Source organism: Vigna radiata, chromosome 11 (genome assembly GCF_000741045.1).
Source record: "Vigna radiata var. radiata cultivar VC1973A chromosome 11, Vradiata_ver6, whole genome shotgun sequence".
NCBI lineage: Eukaryota > Viridiplantae > Streptophyta > Magnoliopsida > Fabales > Fabaceae > Vigna > Vigna radiata.
Window position 1 is genome coordinate 14,883,135 of NC_028361.1, and position 18,792 is coordinate 14,901,926.

Consider the following 18,792-nt stretch of genomic DNA (forward strand, 5'->3'; position numbering starts at 1 on the left):
ACTATGAAACTCACTTGTAAATGCACTTGTTTTAAATGAATATAAGCTTCTTTCATTTGCTAGTGTTTATTTCCTTTGCTTAAAGCTTGTTGTGACTTGATCAACCATAGCATGATTTTAGGGTTTGCTTGATATTGGGAAATGTTTTGTGAACCTTGAACTGGACTAAATACCTAAAGGAAATAGTGTCTAGGGATACAACTTGGACCTTTAGTTGTCTTAAATCTCTAGTCTTAATGCAGATGAACTTGTTAGGTTGCCAAGGGATTGGGATTTAATGAGTAAATTTAGGCTCTCTCACCGAGGGATTGGGTTTGAGTAACTTAGTAGGTTGATAAGAGCATTTAAATGAAGAAGAAGTCATGTGCATTTGCATGAGAGTGTAATAGTTGAAATCATTCTCCAACATCTCCATTACATATCATTTCTAATCATTTCATCTTAGTGTTTTGACCACAAGAAGTTCAATCTTTTACTTATGCATTATGTTTATTTTCATTGCACCAATTCATATTAAATGGAATCATTCGTTAGTCTAAATTAGTTAGATAGTTATACGATAGTAAAGTGTTATTCGAGTCTCTTGGGATATGATATCTGGTCTTACCGGTTTATTACTTAGAACGATTTGGTACGCTTGCCAAAGAGTTAACAAAGACATTCCACATTAGGAGAAGTTTTGCAAAAGTTAGTGACCACATGTCATTCTCTCCATCACTAATATGAATTTTTTTTTTTAGGGTTTCCACCAAATTAGCATATTTAGGATTTTGTGTTTACAGATTTTGGAGACACTTTCTCCTATAAATAGAGGTGTCTCTCCCCTTGTAAAAACAATTTAAGAATTATAATGTCATGCTTCCAAAATATTTGTGCAACAATATATTGTCTCAAGTCAAGGATAAAGCATCTTATTAGTGCTGTCAAAACAGGTCACTCGGTCCAAACCAGCTCGGCCTACCATAGATTGGTCACTTAGTGAGCCAATCCAACCCATCTCACTTATTAGCGGGTCAAAAAAATTTGAACTCGACCTGGCCCACCACAACTTTGTAGGTTAAACAGGTTGATTTACTCACTCACTTAATTACAATATTTTTTCAATTAAAAAAATAACAAAAATTTTCTAATTTAAATCTAAATAAAAGAGAGAGGTCTTAAATTAGATTTATGATCAATCAAACATAAGATTTCATTCATACAAAGATATCACAAAATATTTTCAACAAAATTTTTAGTGACTTTATAACTATTCAAATTTGTTTTTGCATAAAAATTGAGTTACTAAATATAGATTCGTGGATTTTTCATGCTGTCTAATTATTTCACACAAAAATAATTTCACGTGAGCTTTCATTTTAATATTTTGTAAAATGACTAACTCAACAACAAAAAGCACTTATTAAAAAATTATGTGGATTGATGAGCCAACTCAGCTCACCACATATTTAATCCGGATGAGATGAGTTTTTAGTGAACCAGATTCAAAATTAACCTGTATCAAAATTTCGAAAAAAAAAATTCAACCTAATCCAACTCGAACCCTTTTGGTGGACTAGATTGACTTACAGATTCCAACTCATTTTGACAGTACTAATCCCTTGTGGTTTCTTTTAACCACTTTTCTCTATAATTGGTCCAACCTCTTAAGAAAACCAACAACCACTTTCATTCCACCACAATTACACCAAAATCGAGATATATTCTCATCCACCACCAACTTCCGCACTATTTTCCACCATAAATTCATTTCCACGGTCTAACTTAACTTGAAAAAAAAAATATCACATTTCTTTCTTCCACTAATTTTATTCTTTTTCTCTTTTTATATTTGATTTTTATTTAATAGGAAGCCGTTGTACAGATTTTTTTTTTAATTACTATCATTAATAGACATTAAATTAAATAAAGTTTGAAATAAAAGCACGTTAGCCTTGGATTAACTGATGCTAAGCTACTTTAATTAAAAAACTAAAAAAAAAAGTATTAATTTAGGAAATAATAACCAACACTAATAATTCAGTGTTCATAATTTAGAATCGCACTTAACTAGTTAATTAGCATCAATTTTTTCCTCTTAACATTAGTATGAGAAAATAGTTTATATATATATTAATAATGAAAAGGATTCTAAAATGACATCATTTAATTAGACATTGTTCTATATGGAAAGTTAATTTGATCCATACAAAAATTGTCTTATGACTCATACTTAATATGATTTTTATTAGTTCATAATGTCAACATTTTTTGGATACATATTAAACACAAGTAGTCATAGTCATGTAATTAGTCCGTCCCTTTAGCAGTTTTTTTTTTGTAGCAGTGTTGATTGTGGTTTCAGAGAATTAGCATTCTTTTTATGTTTTCCTTTTCTTCCTTATTCTTTTGTTCCTTGCTTTGAGGAATTGATGCGATGCCATGGACCGTTTAGATTTTCTGAAGCACAGTCTAATATTTCAGAACCTAATTTCAGCAAGTTCAGTTCAAAGAAATTTGTGGAATATTTGATGCATGAGAGGGTTTGAGAGCTTTCGGCTCGCTACGTCACATTAGAGTATTCTCCATTCTTCATCTAAGCCTAGACACTGACTAGGTTCAACATCGTTACTTTCAGCTCTACTGCTCCTCCTTATCCTTCATGTGAAGGAATATTCAATTTTTTCCATAAATGTACAATTCATCTCTCACAAAACTATGCAATCATGCAAATGTAGAAAGTCACCTATAATCAACACTTCCTCTCATCACTTCATTCTATTTGTTTTGCCTTCAGATAATTAAATTCTCAAGTCTATGCAGCACTTAAATGTTTGGGGAACTGACTTTTAAGTTTAAGTCTATTCCATATGAAATTTTCATCACACCCTTTTATGTTTAAATGGATTTTGACAATAATTTTGATTTTATGTTAAAAAATAAATTTTAAATTTAATTTAATCTTTATAAAATAAAATTTACAATCACTTACGTAATATAAATTATTGATTTTATCAATGTGAAACTTTCAACTTAGACTCAAGTATTATTATTGCATCTCCCTTCTTTCAAAATATTTATTAACTTTAAAAAATTTAATTAAAAGTAATATTATGGTATTTTAAATATAAATTATTCTGGATTTATTAGTACCAAATTTTTATATATTTTTCCTTAAAAATTCTCAAAACATATAAATATTGTATAAGAGTAGTGTATAAATCTTTTTCTTCTCCTAATTTGGGATATAGAAATTTTAGCTTTCACTCCATTTTACAACAAAAACAGAGATGTACTAATCCGCAAACCAGGGTTAACTTCTGCTTTAGTGGTAAAAACCCTTATTTGACATGTCAAGTGTTATAAAATTTTAAAATTAGATATTATGATGGTTTGAAAATTCAGTGAAAATGAATTCAACACTGTGTTAAATGAATGTTAAAAACTAAAAGTGTTTGAAAGTATTATTATTTTTTAGTCAAATTATCAATATTTGACATATTGTAGAAAAAAATATTTATCACTAACCGTTTTATCATACTTTTCCATTTTATAATCTTATATTTTAAAATGTTTCTAAACAAATATTTCTAAATGTCTGAATTTGAACACGTAATTATTATATTTATAGTAACATGAATAATTTAATTCCCATTAAACATATAGATAAGAAGTACATCTGTCATTTTCAACTTTTATAATAAAACCAAAACTTGATTTAACGAACAAAACTTATACGATAAAATTTCATGTAATGTAATGGGTGGAATGGAAATAGATAACATTGAAGGTATAAAATTGAAGAAAATTAGAATAGAAAGATGAACATAAATAGATGGAGGTAATGAATAGAAGATATGGAAGAAATATAGTACAAGACAAAACATTTCATTGATACTTATATTATATCAAGATGATTTTACTTAAATGGGTATTTTACGAATATGTGTTCCTAATTTTATAAACCTTGTTACTTTCTATTTATATATTGTATGAATGACGCTAACAATGTTGTTTAATGTGTCAGTTTTTAGTTAATACACAACGCTTTGTAACCTTTAATGAATTCAATATGTCCAATAACTGTTTCATTGATTACAAATTTCGCTTCCTTATGTTTTTCAAGTTTTTTAATTTTGATGTCATATATTTCGAAGACAACATTGGTATAAAAAGAAAAGATTGAACTCGAAAAACACAATACTAATAAAATTTTAGTTCAACCATATAAAAGATTAAGAGATCACTCTCAATCAGACAAAAAAATTAATAGATATTTATTTTTATACCGTATTCTCTTATTTCTTTTTTATCTAAAATACGACTTAGATTGATAATTGAATTTATAAAAATATATTATTCAAATATAGTGTCATTTAAAAAGAATCACACACAATTAGCATTAATTTAATTATATTTGAAGAGGTGATTAATTTTTTTGAAGTTTTTAACTGGAAAGTGATGAGGCAGGTCAAATGCAACATAAACATGGACCAAATTATTCCTAGGCATCTTCTGCAACTGGTCAAGTAAAGCAATGTGTTGAGATATCATGATCAGTGAATAATGTCAAAAAGGAATGAGAGAAATTCCAATGCCACATTAGTATTAATATATTTCTCCCTTCACAGCAAAATCCGACTAGGTTCATATTCAGCCTTCTTTTTTTCCTTTCTGACAATATTCTTTCTCAATCAGTGACTGTTCCATAACGAAAAGGGCAGTGTGTAGAAGGTGAAGAAAGAGATTGACAGCACTATAAATAAGAATGATGTTGGTAAACAGTGCATTATCTGCAAAGAATGAAGAGTGGCATTCAAAAATGGAAGATCAGTTGTCCCCTTGAATTCCCCTGACCACTTCATTAGCAGCAACCTTAGCTTTCACTTCTGCTGAGGCTTTCTAGTTAATCCTATTGAAGTGTTTGGGGGAACTCTAGGAGCCATTTGATTCTTTTTAACACAAAAACTTGTTTTCTTCAACTTTGCAGTGTAATTTCTCAGGTGCATGTCATATATTTATTCAACTTAAGATTTCTAACTAATATTTCAATTTTTAAAATCGTATATTTTTTTGAAGGATATGTAGTGACCACTGATTTGATGAAATTCGAAATGATTATTTTGATAAAATTAAATATCTGGAAGATAATCATAATATCAGTAATTAATTTTCCAATTATCGCCTGTTTTTAGTTTTCTTCCAAGGGCGTCTATGTCATTTTAGAGTCAGTCCAAAATATCGCCATTAAGAAATCAAGAATAAAAAATGCTAATATAAACCTCAAAATCGAAATTTCACTAATTTATTCAATCATTATCTTTTAAGAGAAATAAGAAAAAAAAAAACAAAAAAAAAAAACTTTAATTTGAAATTTTCTTGAGAATGTTTTTTCTAACTAAAAAATTGTTTTTGAACAACTTCGCTGGTTTTTAGAAAAATCGAGGAATTCACTTTAAGCTTGATGCATTCCACAGCAGATATTTCGGACTGCACATAATTTAATTCCGGAATTTGATCTGAGAAGGCTTGTTAACTTGAAAATGAAACTTAGAACCAACTTGTTTAGCAATAGACATTATAAAAATAAGAACATAAGCTTAAATCCGTAAATATATATATATATACCCACCAAAGTACTCCTGTCCTATTAAAAGAAATTTGATATCATACGCTGAGCACAATATCCCTTTCTGTATCCATGACCATAAATAGAAATGAAAATCAAAAGTAAATAAATGTTGTAATGTAAGTCTCCATGTTTTTTACTGTTAAGTTTTTACCTCCTTCAAGCGTCCTTGCCTTGAAAAATAAGGTAGAATCAATCACCTTCTCCACTGAGGTTGGATCAACTTCTCTGAAATTGATAATGTTCCAAATAACACAGTGATTAAGGGACAAGGAAAAGGCCTAAATAACAAATCAGACTGCACTTATAACATATTTTAAGGGAATTATTTATACCTATTAAATTAATTCCTGTTGGTTTTCTAGAATGTTGAGGCTTTTATGAAAATGTGACACAAATTACCAAAATCATGATTGAGACCTGTAAATCTATTTTAATTGTAACTTCTACTTCAAAAAACCTCAGATTGAGCTAATTATGTTGTTTATAGAAAGTTTAGAAAAAATAAAAAAAAATATCTGAAACATATTATGCAGACATCCAAGGCTGGTTCCAGTTTTAAGAAGGTGAAAAGTTATATGCATGATAGCCGACAAAATTTGACCAAATCCAATATGTATCCTAAAACTTCAGGTCTCACTCACTCTAGACCTCTAAGTTGGTACTCCAGAAATCCTTCTCATTGCTAGAATCTCCAAGGAGAAATTTTATTAAGGAGATTTGATTCCTTCTACAAGGAAAATGTTTTGCAATTGCACCTCTCTTAATAAATCAAGAACAACTTTCCTTGCAAAAAATTTATTGTTATTGACCTAACTCTTGTGTTGGTGCTTGAAAGAGAAGAGAAAAATATCAACAAATCATTCGTTAATATGAATCCTTTACTCACATTTTCAATCATGAAATTCTGTCACAAGTTGACAAATGACATAAAAGGCTTCATTGATACTTGACATTAGGTACCCTTTCTTAGTAAAAGAGAAAGAAAAACTATAGCTTTCAAACAAGCTACTGAGCTTTAGTGGTCTAGCAACAGTCTTGTAGTAGTAAGTCTTTCAGAACATAGGCAAAACTTTTGCTCACCAAATATCTACAAGCAAATAATTTAAGTATGTCTTTACGAACATGGATACTTATGTCTATTCATGTCACTGTATTGTATTAATGTACTCCAAAAATGTCTATCATAATCTATTTCTTTATTGTTGTCGGTGGGAAGGAGACACAAAACAAGAGCTTCACCCAATCAATTAGTTAATAAATGCAAAGGACAGTCTTAAATGCTTACCAGTTCCATCTCTTGAAGATGACAGAGATCTATCAGACTTTATCACTCCTCTGCCACTCACGGCCATCAGCCTTTCAGCTCTCGGGGAAAATGAACCTGACCTTCCATTTAGTGAGGATGAAAGTGAATGCCGCCTGGTTGTACTGCTTTTTTCTACCAAATCAGTAGCAAATCTTGGGGAGTTTTGTCCTCTTAGCTTGGCCTTTGCAGATTCGGTAGGAGCCATATAACTGGGCAGTCTTGGAGTGACAGGAGTGGCATATACCTCACCATCTTGATCATTAAAGTTTGCAGGTAGTGAAGCTCTTCTCTGGCAATTGTTACTGATACAATTATCATCACCACCATTCTGATCCTCACCAACTCCTTGATTTTTTTCATTTTCACCCTTCTTCACACTAGTCCTTGAAACAGAAATAGGATCATTATGTGGCTCATTACAATTCTCATCTTTTGCTGGCTGTGCATGACCCTTCCCAGGATCAGACTCTTCTGACTTTGCCACCGTCAAATCTTCCATTTTCTCTGAAGAGGCATTTGGGACCTGCTCTAAAACGTCAGTGACACTGTGATCCAAAATCTTTCTACTGCTGTTTTTCCTTTTTTCGTTAACAACCTCAGATCCATTTGAAACATTAAGTGCAAGTTTTTTCTCAAGACTACTTTTTTCAGTTTCTTTTTGTGGGTGTTCTTGAGCTGAAGGCAATGGATGGCTTGAATCCTTTTTTGGACGCTGCTTAGATCTGTTAGCTGCTAAAACAGAGCCATTGTCACCTTTCACGGCAGGAGATTTTCTAGTAGTTCTTTTAACTTGTCCCCTTTGAACTGTCTGGGAACTGCCATTTTTCTCATCAGACAGTGAGTCAGATTTCTTTTTCAATACAGGATGAGGTGCCCAAAAGTGTGACAGTGTCCAATATTCAAGCCACTTCCAACCAAAGTTAGGTTCTCCTGGATCACTGGTGAGTGATAGAGGAACTGCATATGGGGATGAAGCCAGAAGCTAAAATGGATAACATACGGAATGAGATTTAATTCAAACCAAAATAATATAATGGGAATAACAGTTTCAGAACAATATGAATTAAAAGGTAACAATAAAAAGAACATCATTAGTTCAGCACCTTTGTTATACCATTCATATTAAAAAATCATTAACTTGTGTGTAAAGTAAAAATGGTAATTGACCTAAAAAACATTGTTAAATCACCTTCCAATCAACAATCATGAGATTTATTACAAGTTCAGTGCCCATAACTAACTCATTAGTGTATCCATTCAACACTAATAATTACTAGAAGTAGCATTGAACACTAATGTCATGCTCCACAATGCATAGCACGACAAGCAGTTTGGGGAAAAAAGCTTGAATATTCCAAGATGAATAAACTTCAATATTAGCATACTGTGAATAAATGGATAAATTTGGTATGGAACAAGATCGTTAACCTAGAACCATAACCAAAACATGTTCAAAACTTTAATCTCATGGCAGATAGAACTACAGAGAAGTTTATGAGACCAAAAGTTAGACAAATTTATTATTCTCTTAAAGACAATAGCCTTAAAAACAGCTCCACCTTAGGAGAAAGTGAAAAGCACAAAGCTCACTAAAAAAATAAGGGAAGAAGTCTTCATCATGGACACAAACATTACTATATGAATAATATCCAGTAGTTTTAGTTAACTGAAATAAATAATCTCAGATATTTGTAGAGAATAAAAAAAAAACTATTTATCCCCTACATGAGCATTAAATATCAAGTTTTACCTTGCAAACAAAGACATTTTCTGACACCTTCTCTTCCCGTGCTGATGAAACTACCAAAATAGAATTTGAACAATGAGTATCCTGACAAAAACATGTTGAATAAGGAGTCAGTGAATAGAAAGGCAGGGAGAATGCAACTGAAGACATTCACCAGATGAAATGAAATCTTAAAGTCAGTAGAAGATGCCAACTGTATAGTAGAAAAAACCTTTGGATACTAAATTAATGAGAAAATTTTGCACTGAATTGATGAATTAGTTAAAGCACCTTTACCTTACAAATCTTCTGGACAGCATGGCCAATATCAGAACGTCTAACATTGTAACCACGAGCCAATGCTTGAAATTTAACTATTCCCTTCACACAGTATAAAGCAGAAACAGCTTGTCTTCTAACCAAGTGACCACGAATGAGAGCTTGTAGTTGTATGGCACCTTTGAGTGTTTGAAATGTTCGACGAGCCTTCAATGAAAATGCAAGAATCACTTTTTACATTCAGTAACATATATAGAATCTTTCCAATGAAGACTCAATGCTTACTAAACTTGCACACAATCGTTTACAAATTAAGAATCAATGAGTACGGCAAGTCTTGATCAAATGTATCGTAACACGAGAATTTCAAATAAGAAAGCAACATAAAATGCAGGACAGAAGGGACAATTACTATAAATGAAATACAGTACATTTCCCTTTTCTCTACAGCTGAAAATTTCAAATATTAAAAGTGAAATAAATGTGGTAGCATTAGTATCTGTAAATAATTCTAATGCATTTATGTGTATAACTGCAAGGGGGTGATTACCAGATAGCTTCTACAAGCGGCCTGAACTTTTATAGCTGCTTCTGTAAGCTGAAGTTTCTCAGGATCCTCTTGAGTTTCAAAATTAGTAACATCCTTCACCTTGGCCTCTTCATCTCCAGTTGAAAGAACATTGTTATCATGTGAAGATTTACTAACTACCTCCTTTTCTGAAAGCACTCCTTTGGTATCATTAGCACCAGATATCGGCGGGGATATCACCAGAGAATTGACAGGTGAATCAGACACAGGTACCTCAGAAGACAACACCACATCCTTATTACTTGAAGGTTTCTTAACACACAAAAGGGAAAAGCAATTACAACACGCGTATTTCAAAAGTTCAAGCACTCACAAACACAGATCACAGAAAACAACAATCAGACTTTCTCCCTCCGTAGTTTCTTTTATGACAAATCGTAAACACCAACTCATGTCAACCACAACATACTTACAAAAATATCATTCTTCTTCGATGAAGTAGACTTTGCCGACGATTTCTTCCCCAAGAGTAAGTTCTTGAACCATTTGCCAGGACTTCTTCCTTTCCCCATTTCAACCGCAGAACTCAAGCATCAAAATCTGCAAGATTCAACTAGATGTCAAACTAAATTAAATTCACCATCCATAAATTTAAAATTTAAAGCTAAAGACACTGATACCGTAACGTAAATGCATTTTACAAGTACAATTAATAATGGAACTATGAGTGAGCAATTATGAACCGAGAAAACTCCGAAGAGTAATTGAAAAATCCAAAACCAAACCGTGAAGTCTATTTACAGAAAAGGACAATAACTCTAACTCGAAGTCAAAACTAACAACAGTTGCAATTAATTCTGCACAACACCAACCAAGAGTCAATTTAAGTCTTTCCTTTAAAATAGCATTAAGATCAGCAAACCCAACCCAAAAATAACAAAAAGCAATAAATTTTAATCTTAAAATAGAAAACCCAACACAATGAAGCCTAGGTGGAACACAATGCAGCAGATTCAGATCAACAACCCACAAAAGCAAGGATAAGAGAAAGAGGGTCAAACCCACAAACAGAAAAGGAAGGAGCAGAACCCTAGACCTCCAATGGTGAAGAAATGAAAGAGAACAAGTGAGGAAATTGGTGAAAAGTTTTATGAAGAAGAATGATAGGGGAAGGGTAGAGGATAAGAAGGAAGAACAGACTTGGTATGGCTGAAGCTGAGGTATGGATCAAAGTTGCCGTTTTTGGTTGCAGGGAAGGGAACAGTAAGAACCTGAAGGGACATGAAAGGAAGAGAAAGTATGACTGAAGCTGAAAAGCAAAAACGTCACAGATTCCTCCTACGAGGTTTCAATTTTGAACAAAAAAAAATAAAAATAGAACAACCTCGTATTTTTTTTTCTTATAAGAATTTGTCAGAAAATAAAAAAGATCGAAAAAACTATATTGTAATTAAAATGATAATTTTTTTTAAAACATAAATATGTATGTATTCTAAGACAATATTTTATTATGTGAATTTAAAATATTTTAATTTAAATTAAAACTAGATGATAGCTTAAAAGAATAAGTTAAAGTGTTCATAGTTAAATCATTAAAAATATTAAATACATATTAGAGTATATTTTAATTTTGAACATAATATGAATCAATACATTCGTTTTTTAAAGTTATTTCCTTTTTATTAAATTTTAGTATATTTAGACAAATTTTTTATAAAAAGGTTTTGAAACAAAAATAAATAAAAAAGTTCTAGTTAAAATTAATATATGTATAAGTTAAATTGTAAAAACTTTTGTAATATTTTTTAATTTGCGCACAAGATAATTTTAAATTTGAAATAAAATTTCTCACAATTAAGTTTCTCCAAACAAATATAAACTATATATTCAAAATGAAAAGTGAATATAGAAGAAGGAAATAATCTTACAATGTACGTTTGTAAATATAATATGTTGAGTTAAATATGTTTTTAGTCCCTATACTTGAGGTGATTTTGGTTTTAGTCCATTTTCAAACTATGGTACAATTTAGTCCTTCAACTTTAGAAAATTCTGGTTTTAGTCATTTTTATCAATTTTTTTAATTTTATTTGTTGTTTCAAGCACGTTTTATTATAGCATTTGGATTGTTTACACTGTTTGACACATTTTTACTGCAATGTTAACTTAGAAAAGCTTTTGAAACAACAAATAAAGATAAAAATATTTGATAAAAAGGACTAAAACCAGAGTTTTCTAAAGTTGAAGGACTAAATTGTATCATAATTTAAAAATGGACTAAAACCAAAATTGCCTCAAAATATAGGGATTAAAAACATATTTAACCCTAATATGTTTCCATGGTTTCAATACTGTCGTAGCTTTAACTTAAGAAAGTTAAATTGACATGTATTTTTAGCTTTTAGTAAGAATTCATTTTCTATTTTACAGCTACATTAATATTTGTATTCGTTTCAGACAAAAATAACACATTTATCGAATATTGAACAATCATTTTTCTAATATTTTCTTAGTTAAAAAAAGGGGATTCATTAAATTTTAATTTTTTAACATTTTTTGTTTAAAAAATTGTTTATTTATTACATAAAATTTTAAAAAAATTAATTGAGTTCCTTTCTATTATATTTAAGTCGCATAATTATTACTTTGTTTTACTTATTTTCATTTGAAGAAGTTATTAGTTAATACAACAATAATTACATTTAATGTAAAATTTTGAGTAAGTTTTATTGTTCTCAATTAAAATGTATTGGATTGAGACGTTTTTTAGTTACTTCTATTCATCGCAATGAAGGACTATCATGACATCAGTATTAATAAAACTGTCTGAATTATTTAACATATTTTAATTAAAATAACAAATTTAATCATAAACTTAGAAAAGTTAATAAAAACATAATTAAAATAAATAAATTATTTTAATATATAATAAAAGCAAGTCAACAAATATTTAAATAAAAATATTTAAGTTTACAAAAAAGACATTTAATTAAACGTTAAAAAGAACAGGTAAATTTTTTGACAAATAATTAATATTTAATAAGTATTTATTACTAGTGATTAGAAAATAACAGGTATTTTAATACTAACTTTATATTATATTTTATTTTATTTTTTTATAATTTTTTAAATTTTTTAGTAAACATTTATAAAATATATTTTTTTAAATATATACTCATAAATTTTAAAATAATTGCAAATATTTTTTAAATAAATATCTAACTAATAATAGGATAACTAATAAATAATTTTTTTTAATGTAAATTAAGTAATGAATAGAGATTATCCAGAGGTGATGTTATTCCTAATGAAGATATATCTGAGGTCACGTTCTCTCTCTACAATATGGCTTTGTCCTTCGGGGCCAATAATGTTTTTTTGGCCAACAACTTTTATAGGTTGTGCTCATGTTTCTTTTTGTTGTTATGCTGGTACCCAGTTTAATTGTTATGGTTTTAATTTTAATAACATATTTTACCACTTAATAATAATTATTTCACTAATTTTACTGTAAGTTTATTTATATTTTACCTCCAAACTTTATCATTTTTACAGGCTTTAACAATTTGTTAACATTTTAACAAGTGATAGCACCTCATTAACTTTTATTTTAAATAAAACAGGGTTAAAATAAAATTATTTAAAAATAAAGAAAAAGTGCTAACAAAGCAACGTCCTTTATTTTTCTAACTTTTTAGGTGACGCATCATTATTGGTGTCCATGGAGGTTATAAACAAAAATGGTATTGAAGGAAGATGGCAAAGTATGATATGGAAAATAATGGTACGGTGAAATAGGAGAAAAGGAAGGAAGGAAACAAATTGAGGAGCTGGTGAAAGTGATGTGAGAAATAAGATGAGATAAGAATTTATATCATTCTTTAAATTATAAATTCAAAATTCTCTAGTACTCGAATTCATGATACGAAAAAATGCTACTATTTATGAAGAATTTTTTTTTTTTTTACCTTTAATAAATACTAATGCAGAAGACTATGAATAGATCTACTTTTGGTGTTGTACATGTCTTGGAAGAAGTCTAGAGAAAATAAAAAAAATATATGTTTGATAATTTTTTTATAATTGTTTATGAAAGTTTGTGATTGGTCTGTTTCAATTTATTAAAATATCATGATACGAAAAATAAAACAGAATGAAGTATCGTATTATAATGCAAGAGCTCAATTTTGAGTGCTTTCTCAGTGTGTGAAAGACTTTGAATTAAAATTGTATTAGGTGACTTTAACGTAAAGATTGATATTCATATACAATTGTTGTGATAATAAGTTGTGAGTATGATCCACAACCTACTATCAAAGCTAATCTTGAGAGAGCTCTCAGAATTACAATCTATGTCCTTAGAAGACTTCAAAAAATGAACATTTTCACTATGAAATTTTCCCATGGTAGATTCTATAATCTTGTAATACAATTACTAATATGGGGAAGAATATTGTATACAACTAATTATTAAGACAATTAGGAAAAAATATCTTTAAAATCTTGTATTCATTTTTAGCATATTTTTAATTTCTTATTTTAAAGAGTTTGATAGTTACAGGTAGGTAGGTATGATGAGTTATCAATAAAATAACTTTTTATTTTATAATATAGTTGAAGTGTCCGTATCAAACTTTTGTTTAGGTTCCTACAATCAATTCCCTGCTCCCTTAAAATGCAAAGGTTTTTGCTTAGATCATGGTCCAACATATGTTACCAAGTTATCCTACATCATAAACTTGATTATAACGATGATACAAATTGAGAAGTATTGAACAAAACATGATTATGCACAACATAGAGATCATAGGTCGAACATCCATTCATATATGTTTGAAGAAAAACATTACCAAGGCTACAAAACACAACTTTTCTTTTAAGTACATAAATGGTTATTCAATCAGATCCTTCAACAACCTTTTAACAGCAACAGAAGCCCCAAGATAATCAACTAATCAGCACTCCAACTCTGCTCAACAATATCTCGTACTCTTCTGTTGTATTCACGTTTGTTTTCACTAAACATCCTTGCAGCTTCTGAATTTGCTGGAGAATTTGGGTTTGGATCACAAAGCAAAGACTGCAACAAGAAAATCAACTTGGCATAAGTATTAAGAGGAAAAGCACATACAACACTTACATTCTTCTTATTGTTCTTACTACACCCAATAATAATCCACCGAAACGTCTTTAAAAGGCAATGCTACAATCAAGCATCAATCTTCAAAACAGACAATATTTCAAATGTACGATGATTGATCCTAACTATATTACTCGAAAGATTTAGAATCGAATGAAAGAAGTATTTAAATTATTCTTAAATAATATGAAACTATTTGAGTATGATAGGAACACTTACTAATTAGTAAAGTGTTTTTCTTGTTTAGTTAGCTTTTGTCGGATATCTAAACCTCTTTTTATTATCTTATCATAAAGAAAATAGTGATACCACTAAGAAAAATGCAATAATTCTCTTGCATAAGGGAAGAATGGAAATTTATGAAAAGGACTATTTTGTTTTCTACAAGCAAGCCAACTGCAACAATTTTCTTGTCAAGAAAAAAATAATCTGTGATTACTATATAGCTAGTTGCAATTGAACCTTTTCCACTTCTAATATTCTTAATTACAAGATGAAAAGAGATAAATGGAAAAAATACATAACTGTAAGACCTAAACTGACAGATAAATAGTCTTACCAGTATTACAACGACTCAAATAAATCACTGATATTAGAAGAAAGGTGCAGGTTTAGGGATGGATACAATCAAATCAATCTCAACATAAATAGTCTTAAAAGTAGAGAATCATTTTGACCTGAATTGAGGTAAGTATTGCAGCTACATCATAAATTGGACTCCATTGATTTTGCAAAATGTCCAAACATATGCTTCCATCTGCATAAACTAAAATTGACAAGGGAAAGGAGATCAGAACTGGAAACTACTGAAGTTAACAACAAATACTACTTGTTTCCTTACATATTCACTGATCCATTGAAAATAAAAGGCAAACTCTTGACAAAATATTTGTGAAGAACAAACACAACCACTTGGAACAATTATGTAAAGCTAATTTAAGTAAATATCTTATCCATGTTCAAGTGTTTGTCATTTCAACTCCATTGTAACTGCAGGGTTTAGTATAAGTTGGCTCAAAAAGAGAAACAAGAAAACAAGTTCTAGTTTCCTACTCACTGTTTGGATGAAACATTTGAGAAACAAAGCGCACCACAGGTGGTTTATTAGGATATTCCTCTGTGAACTGAAGTGTTAACTTAAATGTTCCTGAAAGGCAAGAAATTAGATCAGATAAAAGACTCACTGTGCTGGTGTAACCAAACTAAATCACAACTGATATTCATAGTTTGAGAAACTTCAGTCACATATGCAGCAGGATTAATCATATTTTGGGAAGTTTGTTAATCTTAACCAATGAACATCAAAAGCAATATAACGTTTTCTGTGAGTAATTAAGGTTGAAGATGTACCTCCATCCCAAGGGGTGTCATCTGGTCTAGAGAAACAAGAAGGAAAGCATAATTAGACCACAATCCAAAACCAGAAAAAGGAACAAACCCTTAAGGAGTCTTTACATACCCAAATATAACTGCATTCCAAAGCATAATATTATTCTCATGGGGAGCCCCACTGATGCCAGCTGGAGGATCTTGTTGCACTCTTTTAAAATCCCTCATGAGCCTCTTTCTTGCAGGAGTCGACATGCTCACAAGCCACAATCTATAGTTCAACACAAGCAGTGGTAATAAGCAATTGACAAGTCATTGTGCATAGAGAAACAAGAGCAGCATCAGGAAGCAACTGATTGAAGAAAATAGAAATCTACAAGTTGTTCCACTACACATGAAAAGTTTAAAGGAAACAAAAGCACAATACAATGAGTTAAACTTCGTTTTGCAAGGATTCACAACAACCAAGCCCTACAGTAATGATACATAGTGATCAAGTTTCACAATTTCAAGAGTTATGTAAGATGAAAGTCCAATTCCTACAGAGGAAGTGTTTTCTAACTGAGACACAAACTACCCTGTATCCATCACCAAGTTAAAACCTGGAAACTTTTCACTGACAAAGTCAAAGCCGGAAAGTGGGGGAAGCAAATTCATGCCTACACAGCACAAAAAAATAACACGTCTAAGGTCTCTAATTCTAATACCCACAAACTTGGTTTCTCACTAACACAAGCCAAATCCTCAGCAGATCATAACTCTTCCACTTCTCTCATGATAAATTTCCAAGGCAGGATTAGTAAAAACTAAATAGTAACCAACCAAACTGCAAAGAAAAATGGGTATCACTTTCATTAACAAATCAAGAACACTTTTTTAAGCGAACCTGGGGCAAAGAAAAGAGCAAGAAGAACCTAAAAGGGAGACTTGTGGTTTGTAATTGAAGGCGCAGTCCCAGGAGAAAGGGAAAGATGGAAGGGGTTGAAAAAAAGAGGTGAACGTGAAAAGGGTATTTGGTTTAATCATTTGAAAGCGCTTCCATGCTTATCTGTGAGAGAAAGAGATTCTTCTGCTTCTTATTACCATCATCATCATTAATAATATTATTTATTCGTACATGATGTATGAAAATTAAACATTTGTTTGTGTGTGTGTGTGTCGCTTTCTTGCTAGTGTAAATTGTGGTACAAATGGCAACTTTTTTTACTCACAAGTGAAGGCTTTCATGTGTGTATATATGTAGGCGCCATGTCTCATTTGTTTGTATGGAAATAGAAATCTGCATGCGTGCGTAACTACTAACCACTAGACATCATGGTATGAAGGAGTTGGTCGAATCATGCTTCTAATAAACGTTTATGTTCGAATTCAAGTTATGTAAATGTTTCAATCATCACATTAAACAGTTTTCTATATTTCACTGAGTTGAAGTTTAATAACCAGGATAAAAAAAAAACTTGCAGTTAGATTCCCTTTGCAAAGTTGAAGATCCCAATGCATCAAAATCATAGCTCGTATGTGGACGGCAATGAAAGATACAAGCAGATCCAAGAATCTATAGATTTGTCTTCTGTTCCTGTTTCATGCAATAGAGAATACAAGAATATATCTTTGATACTAATCGATCTCGTGGGAATCTACTTTTTGGGTGAATTACATTGGCGCAGAACAAAAATTCATTCGGCAGTGCATGCAGCAATACGTGACAACAACAATATTATAAGAGATATATTTAAGAATGGGTATTAGAGATACCAAAGATGAACAAGTTGCTAAGCTATTGGTCCAATCTCATATGGTAATGCTTTTTCTAGAATATTTAATGGATTAATATGAATGTTCGAAATCTAAAAAATGCCTCCATAATTTACTAGAAATAACGAACGGCATCCCATTGAAAAAAAAACAAAATTTAATAAACAAAATACATTTTTTAATCTTAACTAAAACGATGACAAATCTAACAATTTTTTTTTTATGTGAGAATTTTGTATTATGTTCCGGTACACGGTCGAGTTAACTAATTCCTTCACAATTTCTCCTCCTGTCGGCCGGTTGTCCTTCACGTCAATCTCGGTCCTTTTCCTGTTTGGTCGTCCCCTCTGTCTACTTTGATCCAAGTCCGTCTGGGAGGATACCTGCCAAAGATCCTCCGATGCTAAAGTTAGTGAAATGTCCATTCGGTAATCAGAGAGCAGTATTAAATGCATAATTGATGAATCTGCCTACCCCTTACCTTTGACCTATATTTATACGGTTGATTATAGGCCTTGGATTAGGGAAACCTTAATTGGGACCCAATCGTGACCCATTACCCTTAATATTTGCTTACCTTAATCATCTCTAGTAACCTACCTGTCATAGCCTTGTCACCCCTCAGAAACGTTCGGTACACTTGATCATAGGGAGGCATTCGTCCAACTCGTCTGGGATATCCCAGTACACGAGGCCCCCCAAGCCCTAGACAATTTATTGTCGTAGGGTTTAAAGCGGGACAGTGCTTGGCTGGCATTTTTTGAAGTTGATCTGGGCAGGAAAACACGTGTCATGTCCTGGTTGGACGGCTGTCTTGGGTAGTGGGTTCGTCGCTCAATCTGAACCCTTGGTCGTGTTGTATTTCAACGGCTGAGATGCACTAGCGGTTTCAAAATTTTTTACTATAAATAGGGGCTTGTGGCGCTGTCATTTTCACTCACTTCTTCCCATCTTTTCTTACCGTTTGACACTGTATTCAATCAGGTAATAAATGGATACTATAGAATTATCCTCTTCCCACAAGTATGCGGGCGGGGACGGTGGGGCTTCGTCCGGTGGCAGTGAGGCTTCGAGTTCAGTTTCTTCGTCCTCCCTGGAGAGAGCGGACCAAGCTGGA

General features: G+C 31.3%; 2 protein-coding genes across 9 annotated transcripts; both read right to left on the minus strand.

Moving 5' to 3' along the window:
* Nucleotides 1–5,516: 5,516 nt before the first annotated feature.
* On the minus strand, nt 5,517–10,801 carry LOC106777988 (protein IQ-DOMAIN 31). 5 transcript variants are annotated; one of them, XM_014665849.2, is made up of 7 exons: nt 10,652–10,801; nt 9,925–10,051; nt 9,473–9,763; nt 8,941–9,129; nt 8,668–8,748; nt 6,897–7,899; nt 5,517–5,836 (listed from the first exon to the last, which is right to left on the minus strand). In XM_014665849.2, the coding sequence occupies exons 2-7, from the start codon at nt 10,021–10,023 to the stop codon at nt 5,805–5,807; spliced, it is 1,695 nt and encodes a 564-aa protein (XP_014521335.1). In that variant the 5' UTR covers nt 10,024–10,051; nt 10,652–10,801; the 3' UTR covers nt 5,517–5,804. The 5 variants fall into 5 exon arrangements, with proteins under 5 accessions (XP_014521335.1, XP_014521334.1, XP_022643238.1 ...); XM_014665848.2 differs by having other exon boundaries at nt 10,548–10,801; XM_022787517.1 differs by having other exon boundaries at nt 10,517–10,801.
* A 3,415-nt stretch (nt 10,802–14,216) lies between these two features.
* On the minus strand, nt 14,217–17,008 carry LOC106776928 (ubiquitin-conjugating enzyme E2 2). 4 transcript variants are annotated; one of them, XM_014664404.2, is made up of 6 exons: nt 16,807–17,001; nt 16,051–16,191; nt 15,942–15,967; nt 15,649–15,738; nt 15,269–15,357; nt 14,217–14,531 (listed from the first exon to the last, which is right to left on the minus strand). In XM_014664404.2, exons 1-6 carry the CDS (start codon nt 16,944–16,946, stop codon nt 14,403–14,405), a joined length of 615 nt encoding a protein of 204 aa, XP_014519890.1. In that variant the 5' UTR covers nt 16,947–17,001; the 3' UTR covers nt 14,217–14,402. The 4 variants fall into 4 exon arrangements, with proteins under 4 accessions (XP_014519890.1, XP_022631633.1, XP_022631631.1 ...); XM_022775912.1 differs by having other exon boundaries at nt 16,835–16,956; XM_022775910.1 differs by lacking the exon at nt 16,807–17,001 and adding an exon at nt 16,498–16,770.
* Between the last annotated feature and the right edge of the window lie 1,784 nt (nt 17,009–18,792).